Source organism: Bos javanicus, chromosome 27 (genome assembly GCF_032452875.1).
Source record: "Bos javanicus breed banteng chromosome 27, ARS-OSU_banteng_1.0, whole genome shotgun sequence".
Classification (NCBI taxonomy): Eukaryota; Metazoa; Chordata; class Mammalia; order Artiodactyla; family Bovidae; genus Bos; species Bos javanicus.
In genome coordinates, this window is record NC_083894.1 from 15483679 (window position 1) to 15499057 (window position 15379).

Genomic DNA, 15379 nt, shown 5'->3' on the forward strand with positions numbered 1-15379 from the left:
ATATCACTACAGATAAAGAGGACTGAAACTTAAGGATAAAAGCTGGATTCACTGAGAAGGTATAACAATTCAAATTTTGTATGTCTTTAAGAACAAAGCTTGAAAATATATAAAGGAAAATTTGACAGAACTACAAGGAGAAACTGACAAATCAACCACTGAAGTGGCGGTGATTTTGCACAGCAGACACACATTGTAGACATTGTGTTTCTGCTGGTTTACTCCTGCTTTATTGATGAAATTTCAACTACCTGCATTTCATAGTGCTCCACAGAAGTTAGGGTGGGCTCCAGGTGCTCCATTATTGACCAATTTAAGAGCTAGTGCACTAGACAGAAAGAGAAAGGTGAATACCATATAGTATCACTTATACGTGGGATCTAAAATAAGACCCAGGTGACCTTATCTACAAAATGGAAACACTCACAGAGAGAGAAAACAGACCTGTGGTTGCCAAGAAGGAGGGAAAAATGGGGGAGGGATGGGTTGGGAGTCTGAGGTTAGAGTATGCAACCCACTCCAGCATTTTTGTCTGGAGAATCCCCATGGACAGAGGAGCCTAATGGGCTGCAGTCCATGGGGTCACAAAGAATTGGACATGACTGAGCGACTAAGCACACACACACACACACGTGCAAGCTATTACACTTGGAATGAATAAACAACAAGGTGTTACTGTCTAGCACAGGGACCTATATTCAATACCCTGTGATAAACCATAATGGAGAAGAATATATAAAGAATGTTAAAAAGTATATGTATTCTTATATACACACATATACATATAAGTGATTCATATCTATATAAATCACTTTGTTGTATAGCAGAAATTAACACACTGTAAATCAATTATACTTCAATAAAAATAAATAAATAAAATGTCACACAGGTTCATTGTAAAAAAGATAAAAGAATTAGTGGATTAGAAACTGAGGTGTGCTATTTCCCTATTCATTTAACCATTTATTGAACAATTATTATGTTTAACACATCATGGAGCTTATGTGTTAAAAAGAGCCAGTTACTGCACTTATTTAGTTTAGCCATATAATGAAAATGCATAAGGGCTTCCCTGGTGGCCTTATGGAGAAGTGGAGAAGAATCTGCTTGCCAATGCAGGAGATTTGGGTTCGATCCCTGGGTCGGGAAGATCCCCTGGAGATGGAAATGGTAACCTACTCCAGGATTCTTGCTGGAAAATCTCATGGACAGAGAGGAGCCTGGTGGGTGTCAAAAAAGTCAGACACGAGTTACAGACGAAACAACAACAAGAACAAGGAAGGCATAAGCTGGAGTTTTGCAGAGATTTATACAGTAAACCACCCTGAAGGTCCTCTCTCCCCCAACTAAGTCTTCTGCATCTCCTTCTTAAAGAAATCTGTTTGACGGGACGAACCTCAGTGGTTTCCAAAATCATGATATGCCTTTAGTATATTGTTTTTTAAAACTAAGACAATACTATTGTAGGTATAAAGGTTGCCCCACAGACTCAGCGGACTCCATTCTGCCGAGTGGTGGAAGAAGTTTGGGTCCCCGTTTATTTCTCCACCGCCCTTGGATGGATTCCATCTACATTCCAGGGATGTCTGACGGTAGCGCCAACGCTGCAGAGGAAGGGTGTGTGGCCTGGATCTCCCGGCACTGGCCCCAGCTGCCAGGCCCTTCCTTATTCCCTTCTAGTCTCCTGTCATTGCCCCTCAAGGTCACGCCCGACACTTGCCTCATTTCCAGCCCCGGGTCTCTTCCGGTCTGGCTCTGCCTCAGCTGACTTTGGTGTCCTTGGTTACAGAATGTTCTGGGGCTGCTCCCACACCACGCAGGGGCAGGAGGAACACGCTGGGGTTTTCTAGAGTCCTTCACGCACGCAGGCTAACCTGCAGGGGCCTGGAATGTGTTCTCCTGTTCCGTTTCATGCTGGATGAACTCCGCAAGGCTGTCTCTGACCTGTGTCCTAAAACTCCACCCAGCCACGTCTCCCTGGCTGCTCGCTGCCTCCTTGGACTGGGAAGTGTACATGGCCCGGTCTTCTCAAGACCCAGATGAACATCTCACTCCTTGCGTTCTCTCTAGCGCCTCCTTTCTCCCCAGGTTTGGGAACTTGATATAATTTTTGGAAAGGTGTGGGATGGGCAGGAAGTTCTGCTTTTCCTTGGGTACTCTACCAAATCTCCTGTGTAGATGCGATTTCTTTCTCTTCCTTGGGAAATCTGAATGTTAACAATAGACTCCTTATTTTCTTTGCTTTCTGAATGTTTTCTTTTTTGGAGGTAACAATGCAGAATGTCTTGCTGACTGAAAAAGGAAAGAGTCGGTAAAAGTCGGTATATGGAGAAAATGACATCCTATATTAAAATAGCAACATATTGCTATTCAATAGTACAGATGAACAAAAAAGGTCTCTTGGATAACATCTATTAAACACTGATTTAAGTAATAACAGCAGTAAAGCAAGTGTTATGAAAAAAAAAATCCTAGGATAAGGAAATACTAAATACTGGGGAAACAAGCTCAAATGTACTTAGAAAACCATCAAGTCAACTCTAGGTGAGTAGCGGCTTTATTCATAGAAGCCATAATTCGGTGAAACCAGAAGTCAGTGAAAAATGAAGTGTGGATGGTTATGGTTGGAAGACACTATTACACAATCATAGAAATAAGTTTAACTGTACTACAGAAAACTGAAAATGCTTACTGGGGTCATGGATAAAGTAAAGGAAAGGAACTATGATTGGCTGGGTGAGAAGAAATTATGGATCTCTTTAGCAAGGGGATACCCACCCCTGCTAGTGGGGGGCAGGCTGCTGGGGCTAAAAGCATGCAAGTTCCCTGCCTTCAGCAACTGCTAAGCCAGATTCTCCAGGGTGGAGGGCCTTCTGGAGAGGAAATCCCTCTAAACATCTTTTTTCATGATTCAGGAGCTCCTCGGCCTCCAAAATTACCTTCTTTAAGTAACAGTGCCTGGTACTTCCCTGGTGATCCAGTGGTTGAGAATCCGCCTGCCAGTGCAGGGTATGCAGGGTCACTCCTTGGTCTGGGAGGATTCCATATGCCTCAGAGCAACTAAGAATGTAAGCCACAATTACTGAGCCCGGGTGTTGCAACTGCTGAAGCTTGCACGCCTAGAGCCCGTGCTTTGTGCAACAAGAGAAGCAATCGCAATGAGAAGCCTGTGCGCTGCCAGCGTTGCCATCACTCGCTGCAACTAGAGAAAGCCCATGCACAACAGTGAAGACCTAGTACAGCCAGAACAAATAAATAAATAACTGTTTTCAAGTTAGAATGGATTAGGAAAAAAATAACAATGCCTAATATCTTTTTAAACAAAACTTCTGTGTCATAAGCATTCCTAAAATGTTAAGAACACAAGTCTGATTGGGGTAGCACATGAAAGTCATTCACTCAGAAATCCTACTTGGATCTTGTCCCATGACGTCGGAACAGCCTTGCAGGCAGCACATGTACATTTGCGTCTGCCAAGTGGGCTTCTTCAGGGCAGCGATCTTACCTTTCTGATTTTTGTATCACCAGCGCCCAACAGTATTTGGTGTCTAGACTAAGCATGCAAAAATGCTTGTCGAAAGATGTAAAGGAAGTGAATTTGAATGAATGATGTGTGAATGGTTCAGGTAATTTCTATTTTGATGGATGAAGGTAGGAGAAGAGTTAGATACCCAAGGGAGTTTATCATTAAAGGGTTAAAAGTTTCTACAGTGAACCAATGGGTTAAAAAAAAAGACACATTTTGTAGTTGCATAATTTTCTTGGCAGGAGCTAACTAGGAACTGGTAGTTGGAGTGTTTTGCATGAATACACATGATTTCTGAAGGCATGTGATGTGTGTGTGCCCTTCATTAAGGGCTTGACAATTAAGATTCTTATAAAGAGTTTGTTAATTAAGGTATTGTTTTGATTAAAGGAGCTACCCTAAGTGAGAATGGTAGAGAAATATTGCATTTGTTTTGTTTGGTCTTTTTGAAACAATGGATCAATGCATGGCTATGAAATTCTACTAAATACTTTCAACTGAAATTCAGCAATTCATGTATGGTCTTTTGGTCAAAAAATAAATTTTCAGAATTCATTCCTCTTTGCTTAGGGCTGAAGTTTACCACGTGAACAAATAGTAATAGGGAGTTCTAATCCTTAGCGGTTTTAGAGATATACCTACAAACAGGCGATTCATTAGCCCCATTGTCAGCAAGTCCTTAAGTGTTTTTGTTTCTAGTGTCCTTTTCCTCTTTAGTAGCTCCCAGACTCTAGCTCCAGTTTGGTAAAAAGAAAAGACTAATTCTTTCAAAGCTGCCACTGGGACTTCCCTGGTGATCCGGTAGTTAAGACTCCAGCGCTTCCAAAGTGGGGGTGCTGGGGTTCGATCCCTGGTCAGGGAGCTAAGATCCCATGTGCTATGTGGTGTGGACAGAAATTTTAAATATATATATTATATATTGTATTTTATATTATATATTGTATATTATATATAATATATATGTGTGTGTGTGTATAAGCTGCCACTAAAATCCAAAAGATTCTCTCAATACCCTACTCTCTTTTCTATGTAACCCTCCCCCAACCCCACCCAAATCTCCAGGATACCATGCCACATTTGAAGGCAGACTTTTCTCTCTTATCTCAGATGCCGTGTCCATTCTCAGGCTGGCAGAAAGCCACCACGTACTGGGATTGGCGGGCAGACACATGTTCTGCTGAGCACCATTCTCTCCCCTCCTGTGTAAAGTGATACCCAGACCTTGTGACCACAGACAGCTCATGCTCCTGGGGGCATCTGAGGCCTCTCTTTTCTGAGAAAGTCCATGGAGGGAAAGGACAGTGTATGGATTTCCATGGAAAAGCCTCTGTCAAGGATTCCAGATACAGTTCCCCCGAGGTGACAGGAGAATCTGACAGAAGCCAAGGAGAAATACGGTATCTCCCACGTAGAAAATACAAAAAATTCTCATCAGTAAAATGAAGTGTAACGAAGATGATAAAACTTCCTGAATCAATATGCTAATTTAACTTAAATGTCTGTTATATTTAAATAATTGAACACCCTGACAGTAAAAAATAAATCCAGGCATACAGGCAGATAAAACTTTTTGTGTTTTAAGTGGCTGTGGAATCACCTATTAAGTTGTTCTTAATAGGCTGATGTTGTTCTTAATAGATTAAAAAAACAGTTGTTTTTAAAGACTGATGATCAAATAAATAAGTGACTGTATGGTGATTTCTTAAATTAAAGCTATTATAAGCACTTATACAACAAACTAGAATTAGTGATGTAAGACAAATAATGGGGAGGAGAAAATACCTACCTGAAAATCAGTGTTCAGTTACCCAAGCATGTATGGAGAAAAATGAAGTTGGATTATACCACTTTATAATATGTAATGTAGTGTTATATTTTTTAAAAATGACTACCAAAAGAAGTAGAAGATAGATTAATTATGATTTAGGGCAAACAGACTATATCTACAAAAGAGATAAATTTACACCAGGACAGGAAGTATATCATCACATTCTGGATCTGCTCCTATTTAAATAAATAACGTGATTAAAACAATGCAAGAAAATAAATATTTAAAAAAATGAAAAATGCTCAAAACACATTTATTGTCCCAAATCTATAAAGATTAGTTGTAAGTATAAATACTCTGCTTTCATGCCATAAGTAGTGAAGGAAGATTAAGATTTTAAACAAAAGACAAATGCTAGCAAAGCAAGTTGAATCATGTGGAATATGTATAGGTTCATAGTAATTAAAGAGGTGCAAATTAGAACTCATAAAATGTCACAAATAGCAAAAAGATCCTTTTCTTTTTTTAAGTCGTTGTTGGTGGAGGATCTGTGGGAAATGATCCTGTTTACATAGCTGGTGGACTCCACATTTCTTCTTCCTCTTTTTTGAAATTGAATTATAGGGAGGCCTGGCATGCTGCAGCCCATGGAGTCATAGTCAGACACGACTGGGTGACTGAACAGCAATATACTTGATGTACAACATTATATAAGTTTCAGACGTACAACATAGTGATTCATAGTTTTTAAAGGTTATACTCCATTTACAGTTATTATAAAATATTGGCTATGTTCCCCATGTTGTACCATATTTTGTAGCTTACCCCTTACCCCTCTCTCGCCCCGCCTCCATCCCTCTCCCCACTGGTAACCACTAGTTTGTTCTCTATCTGTGAGCTTGTTTCTTTTGTGCTATATTCACTAGTTTGCTGTAACTTTTAGATTCTACATAAAAGTCATATTGTACAGTTTTTCTGAAGAGCAATTTCTCAATCTATAGCTGGAGCTAAAAAAAAAAAAGTTTAAAATGTTCAGTCTATTAATTTCATCTTGGGGATACATGATAAGCAAAAAAATTGAAGGGGAAAATAAAATCTGTGCAGAAGTATCTGTATAGCAGCATTACTTTTCATAATAAAAACAAGAAACATCTCTAATGCATAGTTAAAAGAAAATGGTTTAGACAACTGCTCTATATCAACAGAAGGTAATTAACTACACTATTTAATTAAAATGACTAATATATGGATTATGTTGATCCATGGAAATCTGTATGTGAAGCTGTGATAAATCTGAACAAGTAACAAATATGTCCTTGGCTGAACTTACTTCAGCCATGGATGTATTTTGGGGTTCTTGGGGACTGAGCCATATTGAATCCATAGGGACAAACTTAGTTCCTAGTACTCAATAAGTGCTCAAGTATTTGTTGAATACATGCCTAAATGACTTTTCTGTTTATGCTGAATTCTTGACCTTCTTCCTGACCTTGGTAAATGTGCACTTTCATACAGCTCACCTGGTTTCTGAACTCTAGCCTGCTCCATCCTCAAATAAATGTGTACCCTTTATGGTGCTGGCACCCAGCTAAGTGACCTCTGCTCTACTGAAGCCTCCAAACCCAGGATGACACATGGCTGCAGCTCACTCAGTGCCTAGCATGATGTCTGTCTGCACCAAGCTCATGGAAAAAAAAAAAAAGAATAAACTTTGTCCAGTGTACAAAGGAACGTTAACAAACATGGCAAGAGATTGGATAGTGAAGAGAGTTTAGATCAATCATTCTAGGGGAAGGAACAGCTGTATTTGAAAAGTTGTATGATTCTATGAACTGTCAAAAAATAAGTTAAGGGAAATCAAAGCTCATACTAACTTATTTTCTTAAATACAAAAACTAATTGCAATCAATTCCAGGACTAGACAGACTATATCTCCCCAAAGCCAGGTGTCTATTAAAAAACAGGCAAAAGCAGTCAAGCATTCGACCTTCTCTTACTTAACATTCCCCAGTCATCCAGCTGCTCTGATGGGAAGGGTAACAGCACCGACTCTCAAGAAGCTGCCAGCTGCCTGCGAACATTCTGCCCAGAATATTTGCTGAGATTCTATTGAGAACAGAGTGGAACATTAAACCCTTAAGGGATTAAAAAAAAAAAAAAGACCTATAAGGTCCTCCTTATTTGAGTTATCAGGGGCTGTGTATCATGGGGTGACAGACAGATCGAACAGACAAACGACACACACATACTAAATACTTGCTAAATAAGTGTTCACCTAGTGGCACCCCTACCACTCGGCCTGCCCTGGTGGCGCTGAGTGCCTGGCACAGAAACACTTGCTAGCGGAATGAATGATTGAACGATTTGAATGGACAGAAGAAGGGATTCAGCAGGTTGCCACATTAGATGAAGCAATCACAGCATCAAGTGACGTTAGTGTATTTATTCTGGCGGATCTTAATTTGTGAGCGCACACGATTCTTTAAGGGCCCTCATACAGGCAGGAAGCTCTGGACACAGTTTCAAAGAAGAAAAGAGAGCCTTCCACGCCTCGGCCGGGGGCGGGTCGCGTGCAGACCCGGGGTTAAGGCGAGCGGGGCTGGAGGCCGCGGGTCCCGTGTCCGCGTCCAGGTCGGCCTAGGCCTCCTGTGCTATAAATACAGCGTCCCACATGCTGCAGAGACACGGTGTTCCCTGCACTCGCGGGACAGATAACATGAATTTGCCCTTTAAATGTCCCAAGTAAAGGTACAGCCCCTAGCCCACCCCTGCCTCCCGGAAGCGCCTTCGCCCCCGTTGCCCTCTGCAGAAGAGGGGGCGGGCCAGGAGGCGGGGTTCCGAGCATCTGTCCAGCCAATGAAAGGGGCGCGAGGGGCCCCGGGCCCCCGCCTCCTCTCGCGAGAGCCTGGGCGGGTTATATAAAGAGGGCGGCGGGGCGAGGCGAGTGGCCCCTTCGTGTCGCGCAGGGTCTGGAGCAGGGGAAGCCGGGGCTGCCCGGGCGGAGACAGCGAGAGCGCGTCTCGCGGAGGCGGTGTGCGCCCGGCTGTCACCATGAGCGATCAGGCTCTGAGCTTCCTGAAGGACTTCTTGGCCGGCGGCGTGGCCGCTGCCATCTCCAAGACTGCTGTCGCGCCCATCGAGAGGGTCAAACTGCTGCTGCAGGTGAGGACCTTGCGGGCGCGGTGAGCGGGGCGCGGGCGCGCGAGACCGGGCGCGCGGGGCCCCGGCGAGCCGCGGGGCTGCCCCCCAGATCCGCGCTAGGCCCCGGGCCCGGCGCACGGCCTGCACGAAGGGGAAGGTGCCCTCTGCGCAGACAGGTCCAGCGTCAGTAGCGGATTCCTGGTGTCGGGTGGCGCCCCGCGTGCGGGTGTCTATATATGGAAACCCACCCCGAGTAGGTTGCAGCCAGCCAGATCCTGCTCCGGGGACAGCGCGGGCACTCAGGCCTCTTGGGTCGGCCTCACCTCTTGATTTTCAGAGCCCCTTGCACCCTCTTCTCAGCATCCACCTTTTACGATTAACAACATCGAAATAATTAACTACTCAAGATTATTACGGTGTCCAGTGTGCCATGCTGTAGCCATTATTCTATTATTCATTCATCTTGCTATGACCTCTGTAAGATAGATACTGTTTCCCCCATTTTGCACATAAAGAAACAGGTCTTGAGAGACCAACACTTTTCAAAATAAACTCAGATGGCCTTATTCATCCTTTCCCCAAATCTTTTCCTCCCCAGCCCTGATCTCTGAATGGCTTGTTCTCATCATCTCACCGCCCCCCCTTTTTTTTCACTTGCCCAAAAAGCAAGGATCCCTCCATGAGGAATTGGGCATTCTCAATTTGGGAGTCAAAATGATCTTGTTATTACAAGAAAAAACCCCAACAAATGGCCCTCAGCAACAAACCCCTCAATACTTGATTATTTGGATATGCTTGGAAAATGTCAGGCTCCAATGCTGAGTGGATTCCTTCTTCTTCTGTTGGAACACCTACTACTCAGAGACTGTGTCTTCAGGGAGACTAAAGAGAGACGGAGAAATCCTCACCTCCTGCCCATCATATCTGTCAGATCAGAGCAGGTGTCCTTTGGGCCAGGGATCTTTAATTATTTCTGTCTCCCAGTAATAAACCCCTAGTACAGTTCTGGCACCTAGGGGAAATGCAGCAAATCAATGTCTCCCTTTACGTAATCAAATCATCCTTTTCAGTGTATTTTGGAGCAGAACTGTTTCTCTCAAATGCCCTGGTAATTGAGGCAAGACTGGGTTTAGGGGACTCAGTGTCCAAGTAGCTAAGACTTCAGTTTACTCAGTTGTTCATTTGATTTCCCCATACTTTTTAAACAAGGAAATCAGGAAGCACAAACCTTCTTGTTCTCCTGCCCTCTTCTCTCGGCCCTCCCTGTCCCCCCCATCCCCCTCCTCCCCCGCCCCTCTCCCGTTGCAGGTCCAGCATGCCAGCAAACAGATCAGTGCTGAGAAGCAGTACAAAGGGATCATTGATTGCGTGGTGAGAATCCCCAAGGAGCAGGGCTTTCTCTCCTTCTGGAGGGGTAACCTGGCCAACGTGATCCGTTACTTCCCCACCCAAGCTCTCAACTTCGCCTTCAAGGACAAGTACAAGCAGATCTTCCTGGGGGGCGTGGACCGGCATAAGCAGTTCTGGCGCTACTTTGCCGGTAACCTGGCCTCCGGTGGGGCAGCTGGGGCCACCTCCCTCTGCTTTGTCTACCCGCTGGACTTCGCTAGGACCAGGCTGGCTGCCGACGTGGGCAAGGGTGCCGCCCAGCGGGAGTTCACTGGTCTGGGCAACTGTATCACCAAGATCTTCAAGTCTGATGGCCTGAGGGGCCTCTACCAGGGTTTCAACGTCTCGGTCCAGGGCATCATTATCTACAGAGCCGCCTACTTTGGAGTCTATGATACGGCCAAGGGTGAGAGAAGGGTGTCAGGGGGCGCAGAGCTGAGAAGGATGTGTGCAGAGAGGATCCTGAGGGGTGTCTAACTCATAAAGGACTTTGTCCTGTTAATCTCACTTTCCCCTAGTCCCTGGGCTAAACTGTGGAGGTGGTGAGGTGGGGATCAATAGCTGGGGGACTCTCCTTGTCCTCTCCTGAACTACCCTGGCCTTGAGTTACTCGGAGAGGGCAAAGGGGGTGCTTGGCTCCTTTTATCAGTTACCAAGTTTAACTTGGAGCCACTTCAACACGTCCTGTGCGCGGGGCACCACTCGGGCTTTGCGGGTCCAGGGAGGGTTGGCAGCACCAACTTGTGTTGGCTGCTTGGTTACTCCTGAGGCACCCCTCGCGGGGCAGGCTTTTCTGGAAAGGTGGGGCGTGGAGTTGCGGTGCCCTGTTCTCCGTCCCCACCTGCTTTTTGCTCAGCTGCTCGGAGGAGGAATCGCGTCATGGCCATTTGGCTTGTTGGCTCTGCCCACAGGGATGCTGCCTGACCCCAAGAATGTGCACATTATCGTGAGCTGGATGATCGCCCAGACTGTGACGGCGGTAGCGGGGCTCGTGTCCTACCCCTTTGACACTGTCCGCCGTAGGATGATGATGCAGTCTGGCCGGAAAGGGGGTAAGCCCGAGACCCACGAGAATCTTACTTTTCTGCTCAAGGAGAACGCTAGTCAGTGCTCTTTACAGCCTGCATTCTTCTCAGTTGTTAGAATTGAGATAAAAATTTAAGAAAGATTGTGATGAATCCTCCCTAATGTTCTAAACTATTCCTTTAAAGATTTGGTTTGTTTTTATCAAAGAAGTAAGAACACTGAAAATGGGATATGGTTTGGTTCACCTGGTTTGTGAACTTAACTAGGTAGCTAGCATCATAGAGGCCTTAGGCCTTTTTCCCTTAGAGCCTGGGTGCAGAAATTGAAGTAATCAGCTGGTTTATTTTAAAATGTTTCTTACCTGGTTTTACAAGTATTATTGGGGAGAGTGATTTAGCTGGGGGAGAGATGGCCTCCAGAAGTTTGTGGCAATAGGAAAAGTTTTGGCTTCAATAGGTTGAAACGTAAGAAATTGCCATTGTAACAGTAAGAAACACCGAGTATAATTAGTTTCATTTGCTTTAACCTAATAATTGTATCTCTTGCTTTGTAAGAGTATAATCTGAGATTGGATCTCAGTGTTCTCATCAATAATAAACAGGACCCCCCAGCTTAATACTTCTGCTTCCCCGTGCTCCCTTCCTGTTTCTCTTTTTGACTTATGTGAATTCGCTGGTTCATTGCCCCAGTTCTTCACTTGATCTTGAGTTGAACTAGGAATCTAGAGACCCTCCCCAGCGGTTATGCGAGGGGAGGCGCTGTCCCATTGAATGTGCTTAGAGCTGGGCAGAAGACTCAAAGTGACCTTTTATAACACTGAAAACAAACTCTGCAGGTGTCTTTCAGAGGAAGAGTCTCTTTCCTCCGGAATCATGGAGCCCTTACCAACAATGTTTGTTTCCACAGCTGATATCATGTACACTGGGACAGTGGACTGCTGGAGGAAGATTGCAAAAGATGAAGGACCCAAGGCTTTCTTCAAAGGTGCCTGGTCCAACGTATTGAGAGGCATGGGCGGTGCTTTTGTATTGGTATTGTATGATGAGATCAAAAAGTTTGTCTAATGTGATTAAAACTCGATTTCATTGGTTCCAGATCCATTGTGTGGTTTAATAGACTCTTCCTAAGGGGAAGTAAAAAGAAAGATCTGGGATGAAACCAGATTGAAAGGAATACCTCAGAGGGGGGAAAAAAAGCTTAAGTATTCATTAAACCACAAATGTATTTTGTATTTATTTTACATTTAAATTTCCACAGCCAATAGAAGATAACTTATCATACTTATATAATTAACTGAAGAACTGATCATGAATAACTTAATGTGAAATGTCAATAAAGACCACTTAATGCATGTTCTCTATTTTACTGAATTCTTATTAACTGCCAAATGGATTAAAAGCATAAGACCATAAATCTTATTTTCTAGCATGACTCATTTATATAATTCAGTGGACAGGCTTCTAAATATCAGCTATTACACTGTGTTATCATGTGAACACCTAGAGTACTTCAGAGTTATGGTTTTAAAACTGAAATAGGTTATGTTCTTTCTCTTTACCTTACACCATACTGCACAGCCTCTTAGTGGTAACATGGATTGTGGCTTCCATAATCTCACCATATTTTATGCAATTTTCACACAGTCTTCAGGAATTCTGAGATTCCACTAAAAGCTTTAAATCACAGTTTCAGGAGCTTTGCATGGTTAGGAAGTGCTATCAGGGCCTTTAGAGAACTGTGATACTTGGAATTTTATGACAGGTGGACAGTAGTCATTGAAATCAGTTAGCAAGCTGGCACTGAAATCTGTTGGATCCTGTGGAAGATACAAAAAGGCAGAAGTCCATTGGGAAAAAAGGCAGAAGTCCATTGGGAAAAAAAAGCTTAAGTGGGGTTAGGAGAGAGGTGGGACTTGGCATTGTTACATAGTGTAACATTTAATAGCAGTACAATGAATCTTGGCTGAGGAGAACTAGAAGCCAGAGGGAGCTGGGCGGAAGGATAGAATAGGCCTTGAGAGAAAATAAGGAGACTCAGATACATGGGTGTAGAAAATCTCTGCCAGCACTTCTTTTCTGCAACAATTTACCAAGACCTGGAGGAAAAGTCAGTTTGGGACTTCACTCTGGTAAGTCTGTGAGCCAGAGGAAAACAAGGACAATTACACAATGGAAAGTAAGCATTTTGCGTCCAGAAGACCACACGGTTCATAGGGTCCTCGCTTGCTGGGAGTGACCTGCGTACACAAACCCCTACGTGTCGGGTGAAGCCTGAAGGGCAGGCACGCGCCTTCGCGGTCCTGACAGGTGGCTGAGGGGTGCCTCTGCATGCTCTGTTCTTGACCCGCCTCCTCCCCAAGTTCTCCCACCTTCTCATTCCTGCCTCCCCGGTTTAAAAAAAAAAAAAATTGGCTGCCTTGTTCTCCTCCGTAGCTAAGGTCTGAGTTTTGCCACATCCAAGGTTACATCCATCTTAATCTAGCAGTTGTCTCTGCCAACAGAAAAGGCCAACAGAGAGCCTCTCAAGCGCATCAAAGCCAAGTCGCAAGTATGGGTCATTAGGGGCCTTTAGATACATGTCTCATTGGCTTTCTATCCTAAAGGTGATCTGAAAAGTCCAAGCTCTGCTGCTGATGGAGAGAAAAGAGGGCAGGCTAGTAGGACAAATGCTTCTGTGGAGTGGCTCTCTAGAGAAAGTCAGCCCTAAGTTAGCGCAGGGGGAGGGAGGGTGGGGGTGTTGGGGGCCGATATGGAAGCAGGTGGGCAGTGCGAGCAGTGGAAGACCCCTGGGCCCTCTCTGGCAGGAACAGGAAGTGGAGAAGGGGATTCAACATTTACTTAATGGTGTGATTATCTCCCTTTTTCGTGTGACCCACAAGTCAGCCTCTCCCATGAGTGTTAACCTCCGTGCCCTCAGGAATGGATGTATAAGGAGCCTGTGCAGTCAGCCTTCACCCCAGCTCCTTTACGACCCGGAGCCCCCAGGCCCCTCAACCTTGGATGGGCAGCACCTCCCTGGACTGCCTTGTCTTTTCAATCCCCTCACTGAGGGTCCATTCTCCCAGGAGGTGTGTGAAAGTTGTGGAGATGCAGCTGGAAGGCTGAGAATTGGAGAGTGATTCTGAGAGTGTCTGGGGGGTGGGGAGGGAAGGGTCACACCTCTGGGTAGCCTCCCGAAGCAGGAAGAGAGAACCAGGGACAGGGCAGCCCCTGCAGTCCTGGAGGCCGGCTTTCAGCTATCTCATCCCTTTAGCTGGATATAGGAGACTGGAGATTGTGAGCACCCCTGCTGCCTGCAGTCAAAAGCAAAAGTAAATCTCTGGAAGAAAATACCACCTAGAGCAGGGGTCAACAAACTTTTTCTCTGAAGAGCAAGGTAGTAAATAGTTGAGGCTGTGTCGACCAGATGGTCTTTGATAGGGCAGCTCTGTCCTATTGCGACAGCGCCCTGGACTAGACACGAACCCAGGGTGGCTGGTCTGCAAAACTTCATGTACAGACACTGAATTGTGCACTTCTTAGAGTACTGACATGTCACAAAATATTCTTTTGATTTTAAAAAAACACTTGTAAAGGCCACAAAAATGGGCTCTGGGCTGCTGAATATGGCCAACAGGCTGTAACTCTCTGTACCCTGATCTAGGGCTTCAAATTTTTCCTACAATTTTTCATATAAACATAACCAAAACCACAAATTAAATTTAAAACAGCCTATAAAAATACATTCTAAAGAGCCACAGAGTAAAACGTGAAAATCAGAAGAGATATTCAAAAATGTTTTGACCTTGATAAAAATGGGGTCTTCCCTGGTGGTTCAGTGGTAAATAATCTGCCTGCCATTGCAGGAGACTCAGGTTCGATTGCTGGGTTGGGAAGATTCTTTGGAGGAGGAAATGGCAACCCAATCCTGTCGTATTCTGGCCTGGGAAATCCCATGGACAGAGAGGAGCCTGGCAGGCTACACTCCATGGGATTGCAAAAGTCAGACATGACTTAATCACTAAACAACAAAAATACCATGTTATCAAAACTTGTGGGAAACAGCTAAAGCTATGCTCAGAAGAAACTTACAGCCTTTGATGCATTTATTAGAAAAGACAACAACAACATTAGAAAAGAAGGGCTGAAAATCAGTGAACTATACGTCCGTTCCAAGTTTTAAAAAATGACACCAAATTAAGCCCAAAGAATAAAGCTGGAACTAAATAACTTAGATAACAGAATTAGTGAAAAAGAGGCAACCAACAATGCCAGGTGAACTGCATATCTAAGTGTGAAAGGTAAAATTTCCAGAAGGTAATAAAACAGCATTTTTTCAAGTCCTCAGGTAAATGAAAATTTATAAAATCCAACATTTAGAAAAGTACTAATCATGCAAGAAAAGACCGACAAACTGGATTCTGAATAGAGACACAGAACATTAACACTGTATGTATTATGGTGGTTCCAGAAATATCTCTAAGTAGATTAAAACAGTCAGCAGAATTTTAAAACCAAGTACAAATTTCTGCTGTAATGTAGTCTGATTTG

At 44.2% G+C, this 15379-nt stretch overlaps 1 protein-coding gene across 1 annotated transcript; it reads left to right on the top strand.

Moving 5' to 3' along the window:
• Positions 1-8196: 8196 nt before the first annotated feature.
• On the top strand, positions 8197-12201 carry SLC25A4 (solute carrier family 25 member 4). The gene is made up of 4 exons (XM_061404193.1): positions 8197-8456; positions 9744-10230; positions 10736-10876; positions 11757-12201. Exons 1-4 carry the CDS (start codon positions 8346-8348, stop codon positions 11912-11914), a joined length of 897 nt encoding a protein of 298 aa, XP_061260177.1. The 5' UTR covers positions 8197-8345; the 3' UTR covers positions 11915-12201.
• Positions 12202-15379: the final 3178 nt, after the last annotated feature.

What these genes read in the sequence shown, in the direction of transcription:
- SLC25A4 (XM_061404193.1), top strand. Translation starts at nt 8,346, where the DNA reads ATGAGCGATCAGGCTCTGAGCTTCCTGAAGGACTTCTTGGCCGGCGGC. An exon ending in AGTCTATGATACGGCCAAGG is followed by an intron (nt 10,231 to 10,735) that starts GTGAGAGAAGGG and finishes CTCTGCCCACAG; the next exon opens with GGATGCTGCCTGACCCCAAG. An exon ending in GCAGTCTGGCCGGAAAGGGG is followed by an intron (nt 10,877 to 11,756) that starts GTAAGCCCGAGA and finishes TTGTTTCCACAG; the next exon opens with CTGATATCATGTACACTGGG.